An 18,256-nucleotide genomic window follows, 5' to 3' on the forward strand; every position below is an offset into this window, starting at 1 on the left:
CTGCCAAAGCGGGAGACACAAGAGATGTGGGTTTGAATCCTGGCTTGGGAAAATCCCTGGAGGAGGAAATGGCCACCCACTCCAGTATTCTTGTCTGGATAATCCCATGGACAGGAGCCAGGTGGACTACAGTCCATGGGGTAACAAAGAGTTGGATACGATGAGCACTCTTTCTTATATTTTGTAGTGATTTCATAGTTTATTATATGACTAGGGTATTTTCTAAAAGAGTGTTTTGCAAAGGTTTTTTTGCTCTAAAAGTTCTAGGTTTTCATGTCTAAGAAAAATTTTATCTTATGCACATATTTAAAGAATATTTTATTGGTTATAAATGTCTAGGTTCAAAAGTCTTTATCTTTAACACTTCAAATGTTATCCTGCTGTCTTCTTGCTCCCAGAATTGTTGAAAAGCTTAATTCTTGGTCTTTTGTAGACCTTTACTTTTAATCTTTCAAATCTTATAAATCTCTTCCTTTGTCCTTGAGTCTCATTTTTCCATGCCTATTATCACCATTTTTAGTTTAGTCAAAATATTTTGTGGTTCCTTTGTATTTTATCATCTTTATTTATTACTTTTATGATGCTTATTTTGCTGACTTCTTATATCTAACCCACTCCAGTGTTCTTACCTGGAGAATCCCAGGGATGGAGGAACCTGGTGGGCTTCCGTCTATGGGGTCACACAGAGTTGGACACGACTGAAGCGACTTAGCAGCAGCAGCAGCAGCAGCAGAAATCTGTTAACTCTGTTTCATCTGATAAAAAAAAAGTTGCCTTTCTTAAAATAACAATTGGATTCCAAGGTGATTAGTTATGAAGATTCCTGGAAGCTGTGAAACAATGCTTTGGATTAGACTTTAAAGTCAGTTTAGGATAATAGAAGAGCCAGCATGTCCAATAAGCCAGCATCATTAGGTGAAATAATAGTCATGTTTGTGGATGACAGAAATGAGGAAAAGAAGTGTTATTAAAGGCAAAAGCAGAGTCTTCAAGAAAGATGAACTTTGACATGTACAAAAGAAGGGTTTCTATCTAGAATAGAATAAATGATCATGTTTATAGGCAAGAGGGAAAAATTATAGACGTAAGCATGCATGTGTACTAGGTCACTTCAGTTGTGTCCAACTCTTTGTGACCCTATGGGCTGTAGCCCACCAGGCTCCTCTGTCCATGGGATTCTCCAGGCAGGAATTGCCATGGAGGCAAGGTTGCCATGCCCTCCTCCAGGGGATCTTCCTGACACAGGGATTGAACCCACATCTCTTATGTCTCCTGCATTGATAGCAGGGTTCTTTTTTTTTAACCACGAGAGCCACCTGGGAAGCCCCACTAATGTAAGAGATGGATCATTTATATTGTAGTCTTCCAGAAAGAAAAGGATAATTTATTTGAGTAATTTTTAGTGAAACTATAAGTACTCCAAAGTTAAACCATATACCATGAATTGTGTTTAGCATCCTTCTTTCCTCAGGTCTTTTCCACATCTATTCAATACAAATTTGTTGTCCATTTAATGGTGGAATATTAATAAGAAAAATATCATAAAACTGAAATTTGAGGTTGGTAACAATCAATAATATACTTGAAAACTTTCAGAGAGCAGACTAACCAAAGGAAACAAAGCATGCGTATTTATTTTCCTAGATACTTTAAAGATCACTCAGTGCACATGGAACACATCTAAAGTTCAAAATAGGGCCGAGAACTGCACTCTGGTATGGTATCAAATGGACACGTGTTTTTGTTTGTTTGTTTGTTTTTAAAGTTAATTCAATTCAATGTAATCTTTAAAAATTGAATAAAATTTAAACTTCAGTTCCTTAGTAACATTGGCCATATTTCGAGTGCTCATAGCCATATGTATTTGCTACTGTGTTGGACAGTGTAGATATAGGACATTTCCACTGTTGCAGAAATTTATGCTGGACTCTGCTGGTCCATAGGATTCTACAATGTAAATTTCTTACCTACGTTTCATCTTTATCTCAACTCTTTCTTCCTCTTGCTCACTCTTTCCTGTTCCCCTTGGCCCCTCACTCTTCCTCAAAGACATGAGCTTGTTTCTACCTTTAGGTCTTCTTTTATGCTTTCTTTCAAAGTACTACCATTTCCTCATGCTATTCTGCCTTTGTTCAAATATCAGTAAATCCTTGCCTCATTCATATAATAACATTCACTATTATCAACTCTATTTCTATCCTGCTTTAATATCTTCATACCACTGTTTGTTATTAAACTGTTTCTTGCCTGTTTCTTCAGTAGTTTGAGTTCTATGAAGGCAGATACTTTGTGCTCTTAGCTTTTATAGCATGTACTAAACCAAGGTCTTGAAGTAAATGTTGTTTAATAAATATTTATTAAATAAATATATAAATAATATTCCAATTTTTTGGCATATCACCTTTGGGAGTATCTTAGTAGATGTTTGTGAACCTTTGATTCTCTAAGGTCCTCAGAAATCTTGCTTAGAGGATAACATTAAAAAAAAATTTTTTTTTATATCTCCCAGAGTTTATTCCGAGTTGTTTCTGCACATGTCATGGGAAATTTATAGTATTACAGTTACATAAACCCACGTTCTTATTATCTCTGCACCTACATTATATTTTAAAATTTCACTAAAGATAATAAATAGAATGGCCAGGAGGAGAGCTAGAGCTGCAGGGGGATAGAGACAGTGAGAGAGAAAGTGATGGTATTTTTAAAAATATGAGCTTTAATATTCCCTCCAGCTGAAGTACAGAAGAAAAGGAAGGTTGTTTTAGACAGGAATTGAGAAAGGAAATGAAAAACTGATTTAAGTTAGGACTGTAGAATTAGATTTCTAGATTTCAATTCTGCCTTTGTCACTCTTCAGCTATATAATCTGAAACAGGTTACTGAATTTCTTTCCTCATGTATACAGTGAAGACAGTGATAGTATATACTTCATATTGTCATTGTGAAGATAAATGAGCTGATGTGTGCAAAGTATTTAGAGCCGCTCCTGCTACATCATATGTGTTAGTTACTATTTATGGTGTCCACAATTATTACTGTTGTTGATAGTATAATAGTTATCATTATTAGTGATCATTAGAGAAAGCTGGATAATACATTTCCATGTAGTTTCTATTCATGTGGACTAATTGGATGAAGTTTGAATATCCACCTATAAGATGCTATCAAAATATTTTAAAATAAAAATAAAATTTGTAGGTGGTCATCTCTCTGCAAATGAAGTATATAAGCTCTGGCTCAAGGATTTCATGATAACTACTCTGTTTATGCAGATACTGGAGTAGCCAAGGCTGATTTGTTTAGTCATCACCAACCAGTAGGCGGAAGTGAATGAAGGAAAAGCAACACAGATCACAGTGTTAGGATTACTTCAAATTCTAAAACATTCTGCATTTTGATACATATATAACCTTAATTTAAATATTCTAAAATTTACTTTTAAAGCTTGGTAAAATCCTTCTATCTGAATTCAGACTGAAGAGCAACTTTTATCATTATGCACAATATTCTAAATGCATTAAATTTTGCTAGATGGAGGACATTATTGAGGATATAATCGGTATGGACCCAAGTTTTAAAGAGGAAGGAACAGATTCTCCTCTGCTAATGCAAAGAACAGTAAGTGTTTCCAGACCTGAGGAGGTCAGTGAGATTAAAATCAATAATAGCACCTGAAGACAAAAAAAGAAATTTCATTTGATTAGCAAATGGTGTTTTCTTCTGCCCTTTTGAAGCTGATACAGAATAGATAAACATTTAAAAAAATATTTATTGGTGCAGGAAAAATGCATAATTTTATAGGGCTTATACTATTCTATCTATCTATCTACCTAATCTCTATCAACATCCATCTAATTACATATCTTATCTGCTATAGCATTTTCTGTGAAATCTTTAGATTTCCCATTTGAAGCACAACATATAATAATACCATCATGAGTTCATGGCTAAGTTTTAACTGTTTTACCATTACTAACAGCTACCAGATTCAGAGGGTCTATACCTTATAGAGAAAGGAAAAAATTATAACACAATATAACTTTACTTTTGAGCCAGAAATCAAAGGTTAAAGATGAAGTGGAGAAAGGTAGAAGAGGCCTCACACTACTTTAAGGCATTTAGACAGACTTCTGTGTTGAAATCACAAATTCCTGGAATAATAAGCAGGGAAGAGATAAGATAATATCTCTTTGATTGCTGTTGCCTTCTCATTGTTCATTTATTAATCTCTAGAATCTGTAAAGGGTGTACAAACTGTTTCTACACATTTTGAAGGGGTTGTTGTTGGTTCATTTATGGTTTTAGAGCTTTTAGAAAATGAGAAAAATTATGAAAGATTTTGATTTGTTACTTTAAACATTTCATTTAAAGAAAGTGAATTCTGACTGTATTGTGTAGTGTAGATACTGTTCATCAGTAAATCAGTGGGCTGAGTAAATGTTAATAATGAACATTTTAAACCTGAAACTTTAAGAAAAGTTTGGAGAAAGCATCCCTCTTCTATTTATTAATTCCCAAATAGACTACAAAAAAAGAGAATTATATCTTTCCTCCTTTTCTCTGGTACAAAAGACTTCCACTTTATAACAAGTCACTAACACCAGTGTTATCAGACAAAGATCAAATGAGGTTAAAAATCTAGCTTTTTAATTGAAAGTTTATTTTTTTGTGAGTTTTTGTTTGTTGTTTGAATGATGTGACAATTCTTTTTACCTCTTCTGTTTTCAGATTTCAAGAAGTATATTGACAACAAATTTGACTAATTCTCTACATAAATATGTTATTTATACTAATTTTCTCCATCTAATCCCACAGCATAAGGTCACTATTTTCTTAATCATTATTCAACTTTTCGGTTTGAGGAAATGATACTAATTTCTTTCAATCTTCTCTTCCTTGTATGTGGTACTTATTTCATTGAAATTGTATGCTGAAACACTCTCCTTATCAAATTATCTTACTTGTTTTGTAGTGGTTGCATAGATTGCTTATTCAGTGCAAACTGGTGATAATGATGATTGGGAATTTGTTTTTTGTAAACAGAATGTGGATTTCCCAGGTGGCACAGTGGTAAAGAATCCACTTACTAATGCAGGAGACACAGATTTGATCCCTGGGTTGGAAAGATCCCCTGGAGGAGGGCACAAAAACCCACTCCAGTACTCTTGCCTGGAGAATTCCATGGGCAGAAGGAGCCTGGTGGGCTACAGTCCATAAGGTCGCAAAGAGTTGGACATGACTGAGTGACTTAGCATAGCACAGTGCAGTGTACAGAATGTACTTCTAAAAAGATAGATACTACTGGCCTATGTGTATTCATATAAAGAAGTATCTGCTGGTGGCCAACCAACAATTTTTGATAAATCAAGAAGCAAGATATAACACCAAGCAGTTCAATTAACCAAAAAATTATTCGATATTTGTTGTATGCAAAGCACCATACATGTGCTATAGGAAACTAAAAGTTGAGTGAGACACTGTTTAAGAGACCACTTGATGGTGAGTCAGTGAGGTGAGGCACACCCGAGAGGCAGTGAGGGAAAGAATATGGATCTCAGTATTAACCCAAGTTGTCATCTAGGTATTGTATAAGTCACTTAACTTTTCTTTACTTTCTTCTGTGTTATGAGAATAATTAAAATCTTAATAGATCACACACACACACACACACACACACACAAATGTGTATATATATATATACACAATATATATATTTAATGCTAGTCAGAGTGTCGCCCTGGAGTTTGAGTAAAGCAGGAACCTTGCTAAATTGAGACATTTCTGAAATACTTTAGGAAAAGATGACATTTGAAATACAGTTATGAAGGAAAGTTAAGATTTTAAGAGGTAGACATGAAGGTAGCAAAGTAGCAAGAAAAGAGGACAGCATAAGAAAAGGCAAGAAGTGAGAAAAAAGAGAATGTGTAAGAATAGCTGGTAGAACAGAGATCGGAAATTCTGAAAGATTTTTATAGTTCATGTGGGTAAAAATAAAGACCTGTTAGATTCAGAGGAATGCTTTGAGTAAGCATTTTAGCCAGTGAACTTTTGGTTTTAGATGATAGAACCTGGCTTATATGGGGTGTAAGTATGAAAGGAATTTGTTGGCTCATCTCATCCATAAATTCCTAAGTAATATTGCATGTGAACATCCCTCCATAAGTTTGCCTTTGTTCTATACTGGCTTTATTCTCAGCTATTGAACAGACAATCTCACAGCTTATTCCTAGCCATGCACACAGTTTGTCCTTGCTAACCCAGCTGTTTTTTTTTAAGACATCCACTCTTTGACAAGGAAGAGGAAGTTTCTGATTAATTTAAGCCAACCCTGGTGGCCCCATTTCCTTAGCCAGAGATTGTTTTAAAAATGAGCTTATGTTGCAGTTCTGGAGCTTTAGCAGGTTACTGGGGTCTTCTAGGAATTTACTTCAGTCTTTAAAGGAGACCCACCAAAGAGAAGGTTTTGTCTCTCTATGATGTTGTAAGACAATGTGACTTATGTGGCCATTTGATTGCCCAGAAGATAAATAAACTGAGGAAAAACAAAAGGTACAGAGAGGAAAATCCAAGAGGAATGCAAATAAATACTGCTTATATGCCCCTGGAGAATTCTTTACCTATGGATTGCACATATCATGTAAGCTTTTTTTCCTTTATTTTGTAAGCTAATTGTGTCAGGATTTTATGATTGTCATAACCAAATGTACACTGATAGATACATTCAGTCAGACTTAAAAACTTAAAAAAGGAGAGCTCCTTTTTTCTTTAGTTCTAGTTAAATCTCTGAGATAATTCTTTTGGGAGCAATTTTTGTCACTTTTCTATCTCTCAGAAAATTTTTCTGGATCTTGGGCCTACGCTAGAGTGACTTAGCAGCAGCAGCAGCCAAAATAAATTATCTAGATTAAAACTGAAACTAGGAGTATAGGAATTATTACCATAATTCAATAAAAATTATTATTAAAAAAATAATTATTAAAAATAATTATTCTTAATGTCTCACCTACTATACCACAGGCACATTGCCAATTATTTTACATATAATCTCTAGTTGTCATACAGACTGCAAAGTCCAAGGGGCAATCAAGGATTCCCTGGTAGCTCAGATGGTAAAGAATCCACTAGCAAGGCAGGAGACTGCGGTTCAGTCAGATCCCCTAGAAAAGGAAATGGCAACTCCCTCCAGTATTCTTGCATGAGAAATTCCAAGGACAGAGGAACCTGGCGGGCTGCAGTCCACGGGGTCTCAAAAGAATCAGACACAACAACTGGGGCACTCTATTGACTGTGCTATTGGTCACTTTGAAGTTCTTTTGCTGTGACTTAAACAGAAAATCTTGAGTGTCACTTAGCCAAGATTTATCCCAGGACCACTGCATAGAGTAAGATTAACTAAAATGAGTTAACATGAGTTAACTCATATTTTAATTTCTGTTGGTGGAAAGCTTGGAAGCTGCTCTGGGGTAGCTTGGACCACTTATGGTGGTCCTTCAGATTTCCCCAGATTGAATGGAACAGTTCAGGGTTTTCACAGTTCAACTTAGTCCAAGTTTTTCTGACACAGAAATGAATATTGTACGATTAGTGACTAGACTCAGAATAGTTAAGGAGAAGTTACCTCTTAATTTTTATTTAAACAAGAGAGCTAGCTACTTGCCAATTAGTTCTTACTGCAACAATTGTGTAAATTGGACTGAAAAGACCCAAAGTGCAAGAAACATTCAGCCAAGTCAGCTGTGCTTTCATCAACACCAAACCTCTCAGTTTCTCAGTCTTCTTGGGGTCAATGGTATTTCTCCCCTCACTATCCAGCCATCCTTCACATGATGATATCCCAGATCTCATTGTGTATTTTTCTATTCTATAGCATTTTTCTTTCATATTTTTTGACCATTAAGTTCCTTTTTTTTTTTTTCAGTGCACCTAGTCTAATTTCTTACTTCAACAATTGCTCAAGCTTGTGGAGACTCCAAGTTAATTGACTCTATCACTCTTTTCAGTAGCTATTATTTCCCAGTCATGACATTTTGAAAATTTCTTCCTTAACCTATTCTTGGTTAAGCACTATAACCATTTCTTTTGCAAACACTCTTAACATATCCCCATTTTTCTTCATTTTCCTTTCCTGACAAAAGCCCAACCCTGACTAAACTTATTTTTCATCTTATTCCACATCTTTACCTGAGCAGCAGAATGAATAAAATTTCACTACATTGCTCATAGTACTCACCTCCAATACATCACCAAAATTTCATAGGGGCTTTCATTACTACCAGACAATATTACAGCTATACCTTGGTTAAAATTCTCATTAATGAGACAACATTAATCTACTTTCTCTTCTCAAATCTCCACCATTCTCCATGTGCTAGCTGATTTCTCTATCACAACATATTTCAGAGAGAAAATATATAAAATCAGATTAGGACTTACTTGTTAACTTTGTATCACAAATTCTACAAAACCACCAGTATCTGTTTTGATTTTCTCTGCCATCCCTTCTATTTGAATCGAATTGGCCCAGCTCATAACCTAAAGCTGGTCCAGTACTTGTGTCCTACATCCCACTAATTCTTACCTTTGCAAATACTTCCCTCTTTAAATACCAGCTCCTCCTATATCATTAGTCTATTATGATGTATTGGATTACAAATATCAGCATTACACTTGCCTTTATTAAGATTCCTCAAAAATAAACCAAAGCAAAGGATTGCCTTTGAATACAGTTCGTCTCTGGCTACCACACTATTTCATGATTCTACTACCTCCCTCCCAAATGTCTCTGCTTCCATTTTCACCCTGATGGCATTTCCTCACCTCCCCTTCTCTACTGTCCAGTACAGCTATGTCCCTGGTAATTCCAAAAGAGCTCTTAAAACCAACCAATACTGAAGCCATACTAAATTCTCCATTCTCACCAAACTTGATTTCTTTGTGGCCTTTGCCATGTTTGACCACTCTCTCCTTCTTGAAGTATTAACTGGGATTCTGTGGCACCGTATTTTTTGCCTTTTCATCCACCTTGCTGGTTCTTTCTCTTCTAATAGACTTTTAGATGCTAAAGTGCTCCTAGGCTCAGAATTTAATCTTCTTTTCTCATGTACCTGTATGTTCCATCGGTAATCTCAACCCTTCTCTGGCCTAGCTCTCTCCCCTAATGCTAGATTCAGATGACTTACTACTACCCTAACATCTTTTGTTCTTCCAACAGAGATCTCAAACTTAATACGACTGAAAAGAAGTTTTTGTTCCCCTCCCTACCTATCTAGAACTACCCTCCCTCAAAAAGAGTCATCCTTCTTCATTCTCTTACTCCCACATCCCCACATTTATCACTATGCTGTTCTAATCAGGATCCAAGATTTCCTGAATCTCACAACTTAGCAGCTGTTCTACTGAAACACTTTTCCAGGCTAACATCGTCTCTTACTTGAATGTCAGAAACTGACTCCAGCCTGATTTCTCTGCTACTTCTGACCCCTGTACAGCTGTGGATCACACAGCAGCCAGAATGATCTTCACACAGCAAAAATCAGATCCTGTTTCTCCTTGCTTCACTTTTTGCTAACTTCCTGAAATCCTCAGAGTATAACCAAGACACTTCATAGTCAGCACTTCCTTTTAACTTTAGGCCCTGGTCTTGATAGCCTTTTTCCTGCTCACTGAATGTGACATGCATGTTATCATTTTAGGACTATTGAACTTCCTTTTTTAGGCTTGGAATGGTTTTGTCCCAGATCTTTGGATGACTGTCTTTTTATGCCTCAGATCTTTAGTCAATATCAACTTGTCAGAGAGGCCTTCCACAATAACCCAAGCAGAAAGACCCCATCCCACACATCCTACATCAGTATCTTATTTAATTCCCTCTGATGGTTAGGATTAGAGTTACAAAAATTATTTGGTTTATTATATTATTTACCCATTTATTGTCTATTCCCACCCCTAGAATGTGAACTCCTTGAAGTTGGTGATTTTGTCTGCCTTATTCATTGCTGTGTCCCTAAAGCTGAGAGAGTAACCTGTTCATTAGTTTATTCTCAGCACCCAATATAATGCCTAGCAAATGATAGGTGCTCAGCAAATACATATGAAATAAAAATTTTAAAATTCACACATAATATTTTTTAAAGTTGTTTCCTTTATGCATTACCATTTAGAAATTTTTTTAATGGGCATAAGCAGCAATAAGGATAACAGTAGTAATGATAGCTACTATGCCTTGGGTACTTGCTGTGGGACAAGAATTGTATAAAATATTTTTCATGAAAATTTAATTACTACAACAAACATGTGAGATAGAAACTATTACCTATTAGCATTTTGCAAATAAGAAAAGAGGCTTAGAGAAGTTCAGTAACTGACTCAAGCTCATACAGTTAGTGAATGCCAGGGTAGGGGTTTGAATCCAATCCTGTTTGATACCAGATGCAATAATCTTACCCACTCTGCTGCACTAGTAGCTTCAGAAGAAGTCATTTCATAGAACTGTAAGAATCTTAGGATCTGAAGGGACCTTAGCCTGATCTGACCCTCTGCCACATTCCAGCCAAGAATTGTTAGCTTCTGAGTTTAAACCTGTCTCTCTAGAACTTCTACCCTTTGGTCTTCATTTCACCTCTTCCTTTCAAAGATGGTTGTGCATAGTAACTTATTTATTTTATCATAGATGGGTATTTTTCAATCATAGCTTTGTAAATGCTGGTGGCACTTGGCAATCTCAGTAAACTATTATAGTTCAAGACTATTTCAGAGACAGAGATTGAGTAAATATTAACAACCCCCTGTGCTTGGTTGGAACTTGAAAGGACTGCGTAACACCAGCAAGCAAGCTTTTGTCAATCACAGTCTAGACCAGATTAGACTTAAAGTCCAAGGAAGAACCAAAGTTCACCTTAGAAGTTTCTGCATAGCTCTCCCAGTTATTGTTTGCAAGTGTAAGGAAAAGAAAATGATGAAGGAGAAAGAGAAAACCATTGCTATTGTGAAGGTTATAGACACTTCAAAGTTAAAACTGGTGAGCAAGTGCATTTTGGAATTCTTTCACTGTTTGGAGAGGAAACCACCTTAAATACTGAATTTAAACTTTATAAACTAGTAGTCAATAAAATAAGGTATGTAGAAGTTGAGCTTTGAAAGTGTAATTTATAATCTGCTGTATTGACAAGCTGGTTTTCTTACAAGATAGTTTTTTAATGCTCTGGCTATAGTAAAAATATTTTGTAGTCTAGTTAAAAATTGTTTAAAATGCTCTTTTATTTGAACTTTTTTCTCAAAAAGTGAGGGCTCCATTAATTATGTGCTGTAGTGTTTACATTAAATTACTATTCTCATTAATTTAGTACTAAGTAGATTATGGATATATATAAAAAATAGATTTCCTATACATAAGAAATATATGATGCAAAAGCAGTTTCTGCGTTACCATTCTCTGTTTTGTATTTTATCTTTTCTATTTGTGTTTTGAGCCAGCTGGTCAAGGACAGGAATCTCCCACTCCCGCCCAACAGATTATTTTTATTCACTTATAATAGAACAAAAAAATAATAACTCAGTGGGACTTCTCTTTTCAATGTTTATCATTCAAACCTCATAGCCCTGCTTCAACAAAGAAAATAAAGTCAGAGAAAGATCAATTGTGAGTGTCCTAAAACTGGAAAAATCTAGTTTACCATGTTTAAATGAATAAACACACAAAAGGAAATAAAATAATCTTTGAAGTGCCAGTTTTTAAGTGTGCTTACATTGTGTGATATATATGGTCCTACAGTGCTCACTCTTTATTCCTGAAGTTTATCTTCTTTCTATGCCTACGGTTATTCTATCTAATAGTCTAATGATCAGTTTTGCCATTTTGCATTCACAATAAATGTCTTCCGAGAAAGGCAAAATAGGGAATACAAACAACTTAAAATTTCCCCTCACTTTCCCATGAAACCCCACTAAATATTTGATATAGATATAGAAATATAGATATCACACATGCACATCTATGTATGGGTTTAGAAGTTTTTTTCTTTTTGTATTTATTCTGAAAAATTATCTGGAAATAAAATAGGTAAGTATAGAGATGATTTTCTTTCATTTTCTGTATTTATAATGAGATTATCTGGGAGACAGATACGTGATACACACAACATGCACACACACATATATAATATATAAAACATATATGCATATTGTATATGTGTGTGTATATATATGTATCTATACACACACAAATGCACATGTATATATCTCCAGAAAATTATCGGTTTTAGATAAATAATCAATTTTCAGAAACATGATGAGTATATACTATGGTACCCTCTCCCTTGCTGAGTGATTATAAATGAAGAGGGGTGAAACAATAAAAACAAATAAAGTTATTAAATTTGTGGTAAAGTTTTCCAGTACTGTAGTGTTTTGGTGAAGAAAAATAATAAACCAGGATGCCATAAGGGAGAATGTTGGAGATGGTTTGAATCTTAAGTTGAGCCTGTAGATTGTATTTTGATATTTAAAGAAGGTATGAGGACATTTGAAGTGCAGAAAATAGCAGTGGCAAAGAATAATACTGAGATAAATATTCTCCAATGGCTTCCAACATTTTGTTTTCAAAATACTTTTTACAATTAAAAATGTTAAGGCAGGGTCCCTTCCACAATTGGATAGGTAGGAAAGAATCTATCCTCTGTGTTAGACCTAAATTTTAACCCTAAGTCTTCTATTTATTACAATGTATGGTCTTGAGATAATTACTTATTATTTCAGACTTTTAATTATTTACATTTAACATGGGAACTATGAGACTTCACTCATAAATTTGTTAAAGATTACTTGAAATTCTGCTATTTGTTATTACTATGAGACATGCTTAGCTGAATATCAGGCATATAATAAAAACTCAACTATCTATGACTTTGCGTATATATGCTATGATAATGCTTGTATTTTATTATCTTTAAAAAATTCTTCATATGTGGATTCATAGGTTCCATTTGACAACATTCTATCCTCTTTCTTCCTCACTCCCACTGGAGTAGAAAATCTATTTTTGGACATAGTCTATATATTTGTATGTGGTGGTAAGAAATCTTTCAGAACTTGTTAGTAGTAGTAAATAATATTGACTAGATAATTTGGGACCATTGAATGAGGTTTTTGAAAACTAGACATGAGTTTGAGCTTAATATATGAGCTGAAGGGGAGAGACTTAGATTTCATGCTTTTTGAGCTAGGAGAGATCAGAAGAAAGTTGTATTTCAAAACATGTTTGTCTGAGAGGAGCATTTGGGAACTAATTGAGAGGAATGCTGGAAGGAAGGACATAATTTAGGCTGAAGGCCTTGAGGATCTTGAGATGTGAGAGTATGGAAGAGAATTTAAACTGACCAATGATTTAATCAGTCAGTACTAAAGAAAATCAACTTTGAAAATTCATTGGAAGGACTGGTGCTGAAGCTCCAATACTTTGACCACCTGATGTGAAGAGCCAACTCATTGGAAAAGACCCTGATGCTGGGAAAGATTGAAAACAAAAGGAGCAAGGGGTGGCAGAGAGTGAGATGATTAGGTAGCATCACCCACTCAATAAACATGAATTTGAGCAAACTCCAGGAGTTAGTGTCTTTCATAGCTCGATTGGTAAAGAATTCGCCTAGAATGCAGGAGACCCCGGTTCAATTCCTGGGTCTGGAAGATCCACTGGAGAAGGGAGCTACCCACTCCCATGTTCTTGGGCTTCCCTTATGGCTCATCTGGTAAATAATCCACCTGCAATGCAGGAGACCTGGGTTTGATCCCTGGGTTGGGAAGATCCCTTGGAGAAGGGAAAGGCTACCCACTCCAGTATTCTGGCCTGGAGAATTCCATGGACTGTAGTCCATGGGGTCACGGATTGGGACACAACTGAGCGACTTTCACTTTTCAGGAGTTAGTGTAGGACAGAGAAGCCTGGTGTGCTGCAGTCCATGGGGTTGCAAAGAGTCAGATACAACTTAGTGACTGAACAACAATGAACAAAATAACTTAAAAGAAAAAAAATATCATAACTAGGTAATCAGTTCAGTTCAGTTCAGTTGCTCAGTCGTGTCTGACTCTTTGCAACCCCGTGAATCGCAGCACCCAGGCCTCCCTGTCCATCACCAGCTTCCGGAGTTCACTCAGACTCATGTCCATTGAGTCAGTGATGCCATCCAGCCATCTCATCCTCTGTCGTCCCCTTCTCCTCCTGCCCCCAGTCCCTCCCAGGAGAGGGAAGAAGCCAAACTGAAAAAAACATATGTGGAATTTAGGTCAGATCATATATGTTTTCCTTTATTGTATTTGGCCTGATGAGTGTAAATGGATATATGAACAATTAATTCTCATAGGGAAGTACTGATTTTAAACAGGCAAAGAAATATTTTTCTATAATTGGAAGTTGTTGCCTTCTCACAAACTAATAATTTTTTAAAAATGGGATTGAATTTTATCAGATAGTTTTTTAAATCTGTTGAGATGATCATATGGTTTCTTTTTCTCTCTTAACATCATAAAATATATTTATGGGAAACCCAATTTGATTATGGCAATTTACCTTGTTTATATTCTCTTGAATTTAAATAAGTAATAATATTTTGCCTAAGATTTATAGTCATGAATAAAATGTTTCTGTAATATTTTTTCTTATAATGTTTTCATATGGTTTCAGTCTCAATGAATTGGAACATATTCTGTCTTGTCTCTATTGTCTGGAAATGTTTGTACAAAATTGAGATGGCATGTTTCCTGAAAATGTGACAGTCTTACCCATAAAACTGTCTAATCCAGATATTTTCTTGCATAATATGTTTAAAGTATTTTTTTATTTCTTCAGTAATCATAAGACTATTCAAGCTTGAGATGCTATTAATTATTATGTAGTCAGTTCTACTAAATAATGTTTTTCTAGAAATTTATGTATTTCACCTAAGCATTCACAGTTATTAGAAAATTATTGTAGGTAATCTCTCTTATCTTTTTTTTATTATGGTAAAATATGTTTAACATAAAATTTGCCATCCTAAACATTTTAAAGTGTACAATTCAGTCGCATAACATAGATTCACAATGTTGTGCAACCATTATCACTATACACTCACAGAGATTTTTCATTCTTCCAAACAGAAAACATTAAAAAAGTCACCAATTAAATAATAACTCCCTATTTTCCTTATGTCCAGACTTTAATAACCTTTATTCTCCTATCTGTATAAATTTGCCTATTCTAGGTATCTCATGTAAGTGGAATCATATATTTGTCCTTTTCTGTCAGCTTATTTCATTTAGCATAATGTTTTCAAGATTCATTAATATCATAACATGTATTAGTACTTCATTTCCTTTTATGGCTAAGTAATATAACATAATATATACAGTATATTTCATTCATCCACTATCCACATTTCATTTATCCGTTATTCATTCATCTATTGTGGGAATTAGGATTGTTACTACCTTTTGGCTGTTTAATGCTTCTACGAACATTTTTGTGCAAGTATCTGTTTGAGACTCTACTTTTGACTGTTACTGGTAATATCTAGAGGTGAGAAATTGATAATAAGCTAATTTATGTTTAAATTTTGAAGAACTGTCATACTATTTTCCACAGTGGCTGCACCATTTCACATTCTCAGCAGCAAGGCACAAGGGTAAAACTTTCTCTGCATCCTCACCAAAACTTGTTTTCCTTTCTTTTCATAACAGTCATGTTAATGAGGATAAAGTGGTAAAACATTGTGGGTTTGATTTATATTTCCCTAATGACTAATGATGTTGAGTATATTTCAGTGTCCTTATTGACCGTTTAGAAGTCTTTTTTGGAGAAATGTCTATTTAAGTGCTTTGCTCATTTTTTTAAATTGGAATGTTTTTGTTGCTGTTTCTGTGAGTCATTGGAGTTTGTGTAGCTAGATATTAATCTCTTAAAAGATAAATGATTTGTAAATAATCTCTCCCATTTTGTGGGTTTTCCCTTCACTCTCTTGATAGTGTCCTTTAATGTACAAAAGTTTTAAATTTTATGAAATCCAGTTTATCTGTTTTTGGTTGTTGCTGTTGCCTGTGATTTTGATATTATACCAAAAAAGTCATCACCAAACCAAATTTTTTATGAAGATTTTTCCTTTATCTTTCCTTCTAAGAAAGTTATAGCCTTAACTCGTATGTTTAAGTTGTTGATCCATTTAGAGTAAATTTTGTTCATGGTCTAAGAGTCCAACTTCCTTCTGCATATGGCTCTCTAGTTTTTTCAAGAATATTTGTTGAAGAATTTGTCCTTTCCCCATTGAATAGCCTTGGTACCCTTATCAAAAATCGTTTGACCATATATTTGAGTAATAATTTATGGACTCTCTATCCCACTCTCTATATGTCTGTCTTTATGTCAGTGCCACCCTGTTTTGATTACAATTGTTTTGTAATAAACATTTTGTTTTGAAATATGGAAATTTAAGCCCTCCAACTTTGTTCTTTTCAAGGTAATTTTTACTATTCAGGGTTCCATGAGACTTCATATGAATTTTAGTGTGGGTTTTTATATTTTTGCAAAAACCACTGTTAGGATTTTAATACGGATTGGAGGCATTTGTTGATTGCTCTGGATAGTACTGCCCTTTTACTGGTACTAAGTCTTCTCATCGAAAAAAATGAGATATCTTTCCATTTCTTTATGTCTTCTTTAATTTCTTTAAGCAATGTATTTTTTAGTTTTTGGTATATAAGTCTTTTCCTCCTTGGTTAAATTTATTCCCAAGCATTTTATTCTTTTTGATGTTATTGTTCATGAAATTGATTTCTTAATATCCTTTCCAGATTGTTCATTGTTAGTGTATAAAGATGCAACATATTTTTGCATGTTGATTTTTTATTCTGCCACTTTGCTGAATTCGTGTATTAGCTTTCATACTGTTGTGTGTGTATGTGTATGTATGAATCTCATGATTTTCTAAATGTAAGATCATGTCATCTGTGAACAAAGACATTTTTACTTATACCTTTTCAGTTTGGATGACTTTCTTTTCCTTGATTAATTGTTGTGGCTAGGACTTCCAATACTATGTTAAAAAGAAATGGTGAAAGCAGGTATCCCAGTCTTGTTTGTTCCTGATCCTTGAGGAAAAAACATAAATCTAAGTTTTACTACGGTTATATCCCTCTTTGATTTAAAATATCATTTGTTTAGTCTTTATTCCTTTAGTTAGTCTTACAAGAGGCCTATCAAGTTTGCTAACTGAAAAAAACAAAACAAAATTTTGTCTTTTGCATTGTTTTGTTTTTCACTGATTTATGATCTTATATTACTATCTGCTTTACTTGCTTTGGGTTTTTTTTTTTTTTTGGCAATTTTTCTGACTTCTTGAAAAATATACTCAGTCTATCAAATTTCAAAATTTTATCTATTTTTTCTCATATTTAAGGGCATAAATTTCCTTCAAAACATTACTTTGCCATATTCCAAAAGTTTCCTTACATGTGTTTTCTGTATCTTTCATTTATTTTTGAATTCCAGTGTGATTTTGTCTTTACTCTTGAATCATTAAAAATTTTCTAAATATTTAGGTAATCAAGGACTCAATGAAATTTTTGAAGTTTTTCATTTTTTTTGTTTTTGTTTTAGGTGATAAGTTTTTGGTGATCAATACTTACATATGTTCTGTATGTACTTGGAAAATATTGTGTTTTCTGTAATTTTTAGATACAGAACTATAAACATGTCTACTAGGACAGGATTTTACTTTTATTATTCAAAACTAGAACATTACTGATTATTTTTGTCTACTTGACCTTTCAAAAATAGGAAGAAATGTCTTAAAATCTTTCATTACTTTGATGGATTTATTCATTTTTCCTTGCAGTTTAAACATTTTGCCTCATATTTGCTTCCCATACTATGTTTCCCTATTGTCTCTACTGTCTGGAAATATTTGTACAAAATTCAGATGGTATGTTTCCTGAAAATGTTACAGTCTTCCCTATTTTATTAGGTACACATCTGCTTATAATTGCTGTGTCTTTCTAGAGAATTGAATTCTTTATTTTTAGATAGTGACTGTCTCTATTCCTAATAATTTTTCTAATTTTAGTCTATTTTCTCTGATATTAATAGAGCTGCATCAGCTTCCTATGGTTATAATTTGCTGGGCATATCTTTTCCCATCTTTTAAATTTCAATCTTGTGTGTTCTTTTGTAATGCAGCTGTGTCTCTTGTAAGCTACATAGATCTAAACACTATCTTTTAACTGAACTGTCAAA

General features: G+C 34.2%; 1 protein-coding gene across 1 annotated transcript in view; it reads left to right on the forward strand.

Annotated features, from left to right (window-relative positions):
* Positions 1-18,256, forward strand: part of TFEC (transcription factor EC) — a 65,997-nt gene that overhangs the window by 16,684 nt on the left and 31,057 nt on the right. Inside the window, exon 2 of the mRNA XM_052639096.1 lies at positions 3,532-3,618. Within this exon, the coding sequence (XP_052495056.1) occupies positions 3,532-3,618 (87 nt within the window). The remainder of the gene's footprint in view (positions 1-3,531; positions 3,619-18,256) is intronic.

This window comes from Budorcas taxicolor, chromosome 4 (assembly GCF_023091745.1).
Source record: "Budorcas taxicolor isolate Tak-1 chromosome 4, Takin1.1, whole genome shotgun sequence".
In the NCBI taxonomy this organism is placed as follows: domain Eukaryota; kingdom Metazoa; phylum Chordata; class Mammalia; order Artiodactyla; family Bovidae; genus Budorcas; species Budorcas taxicolor.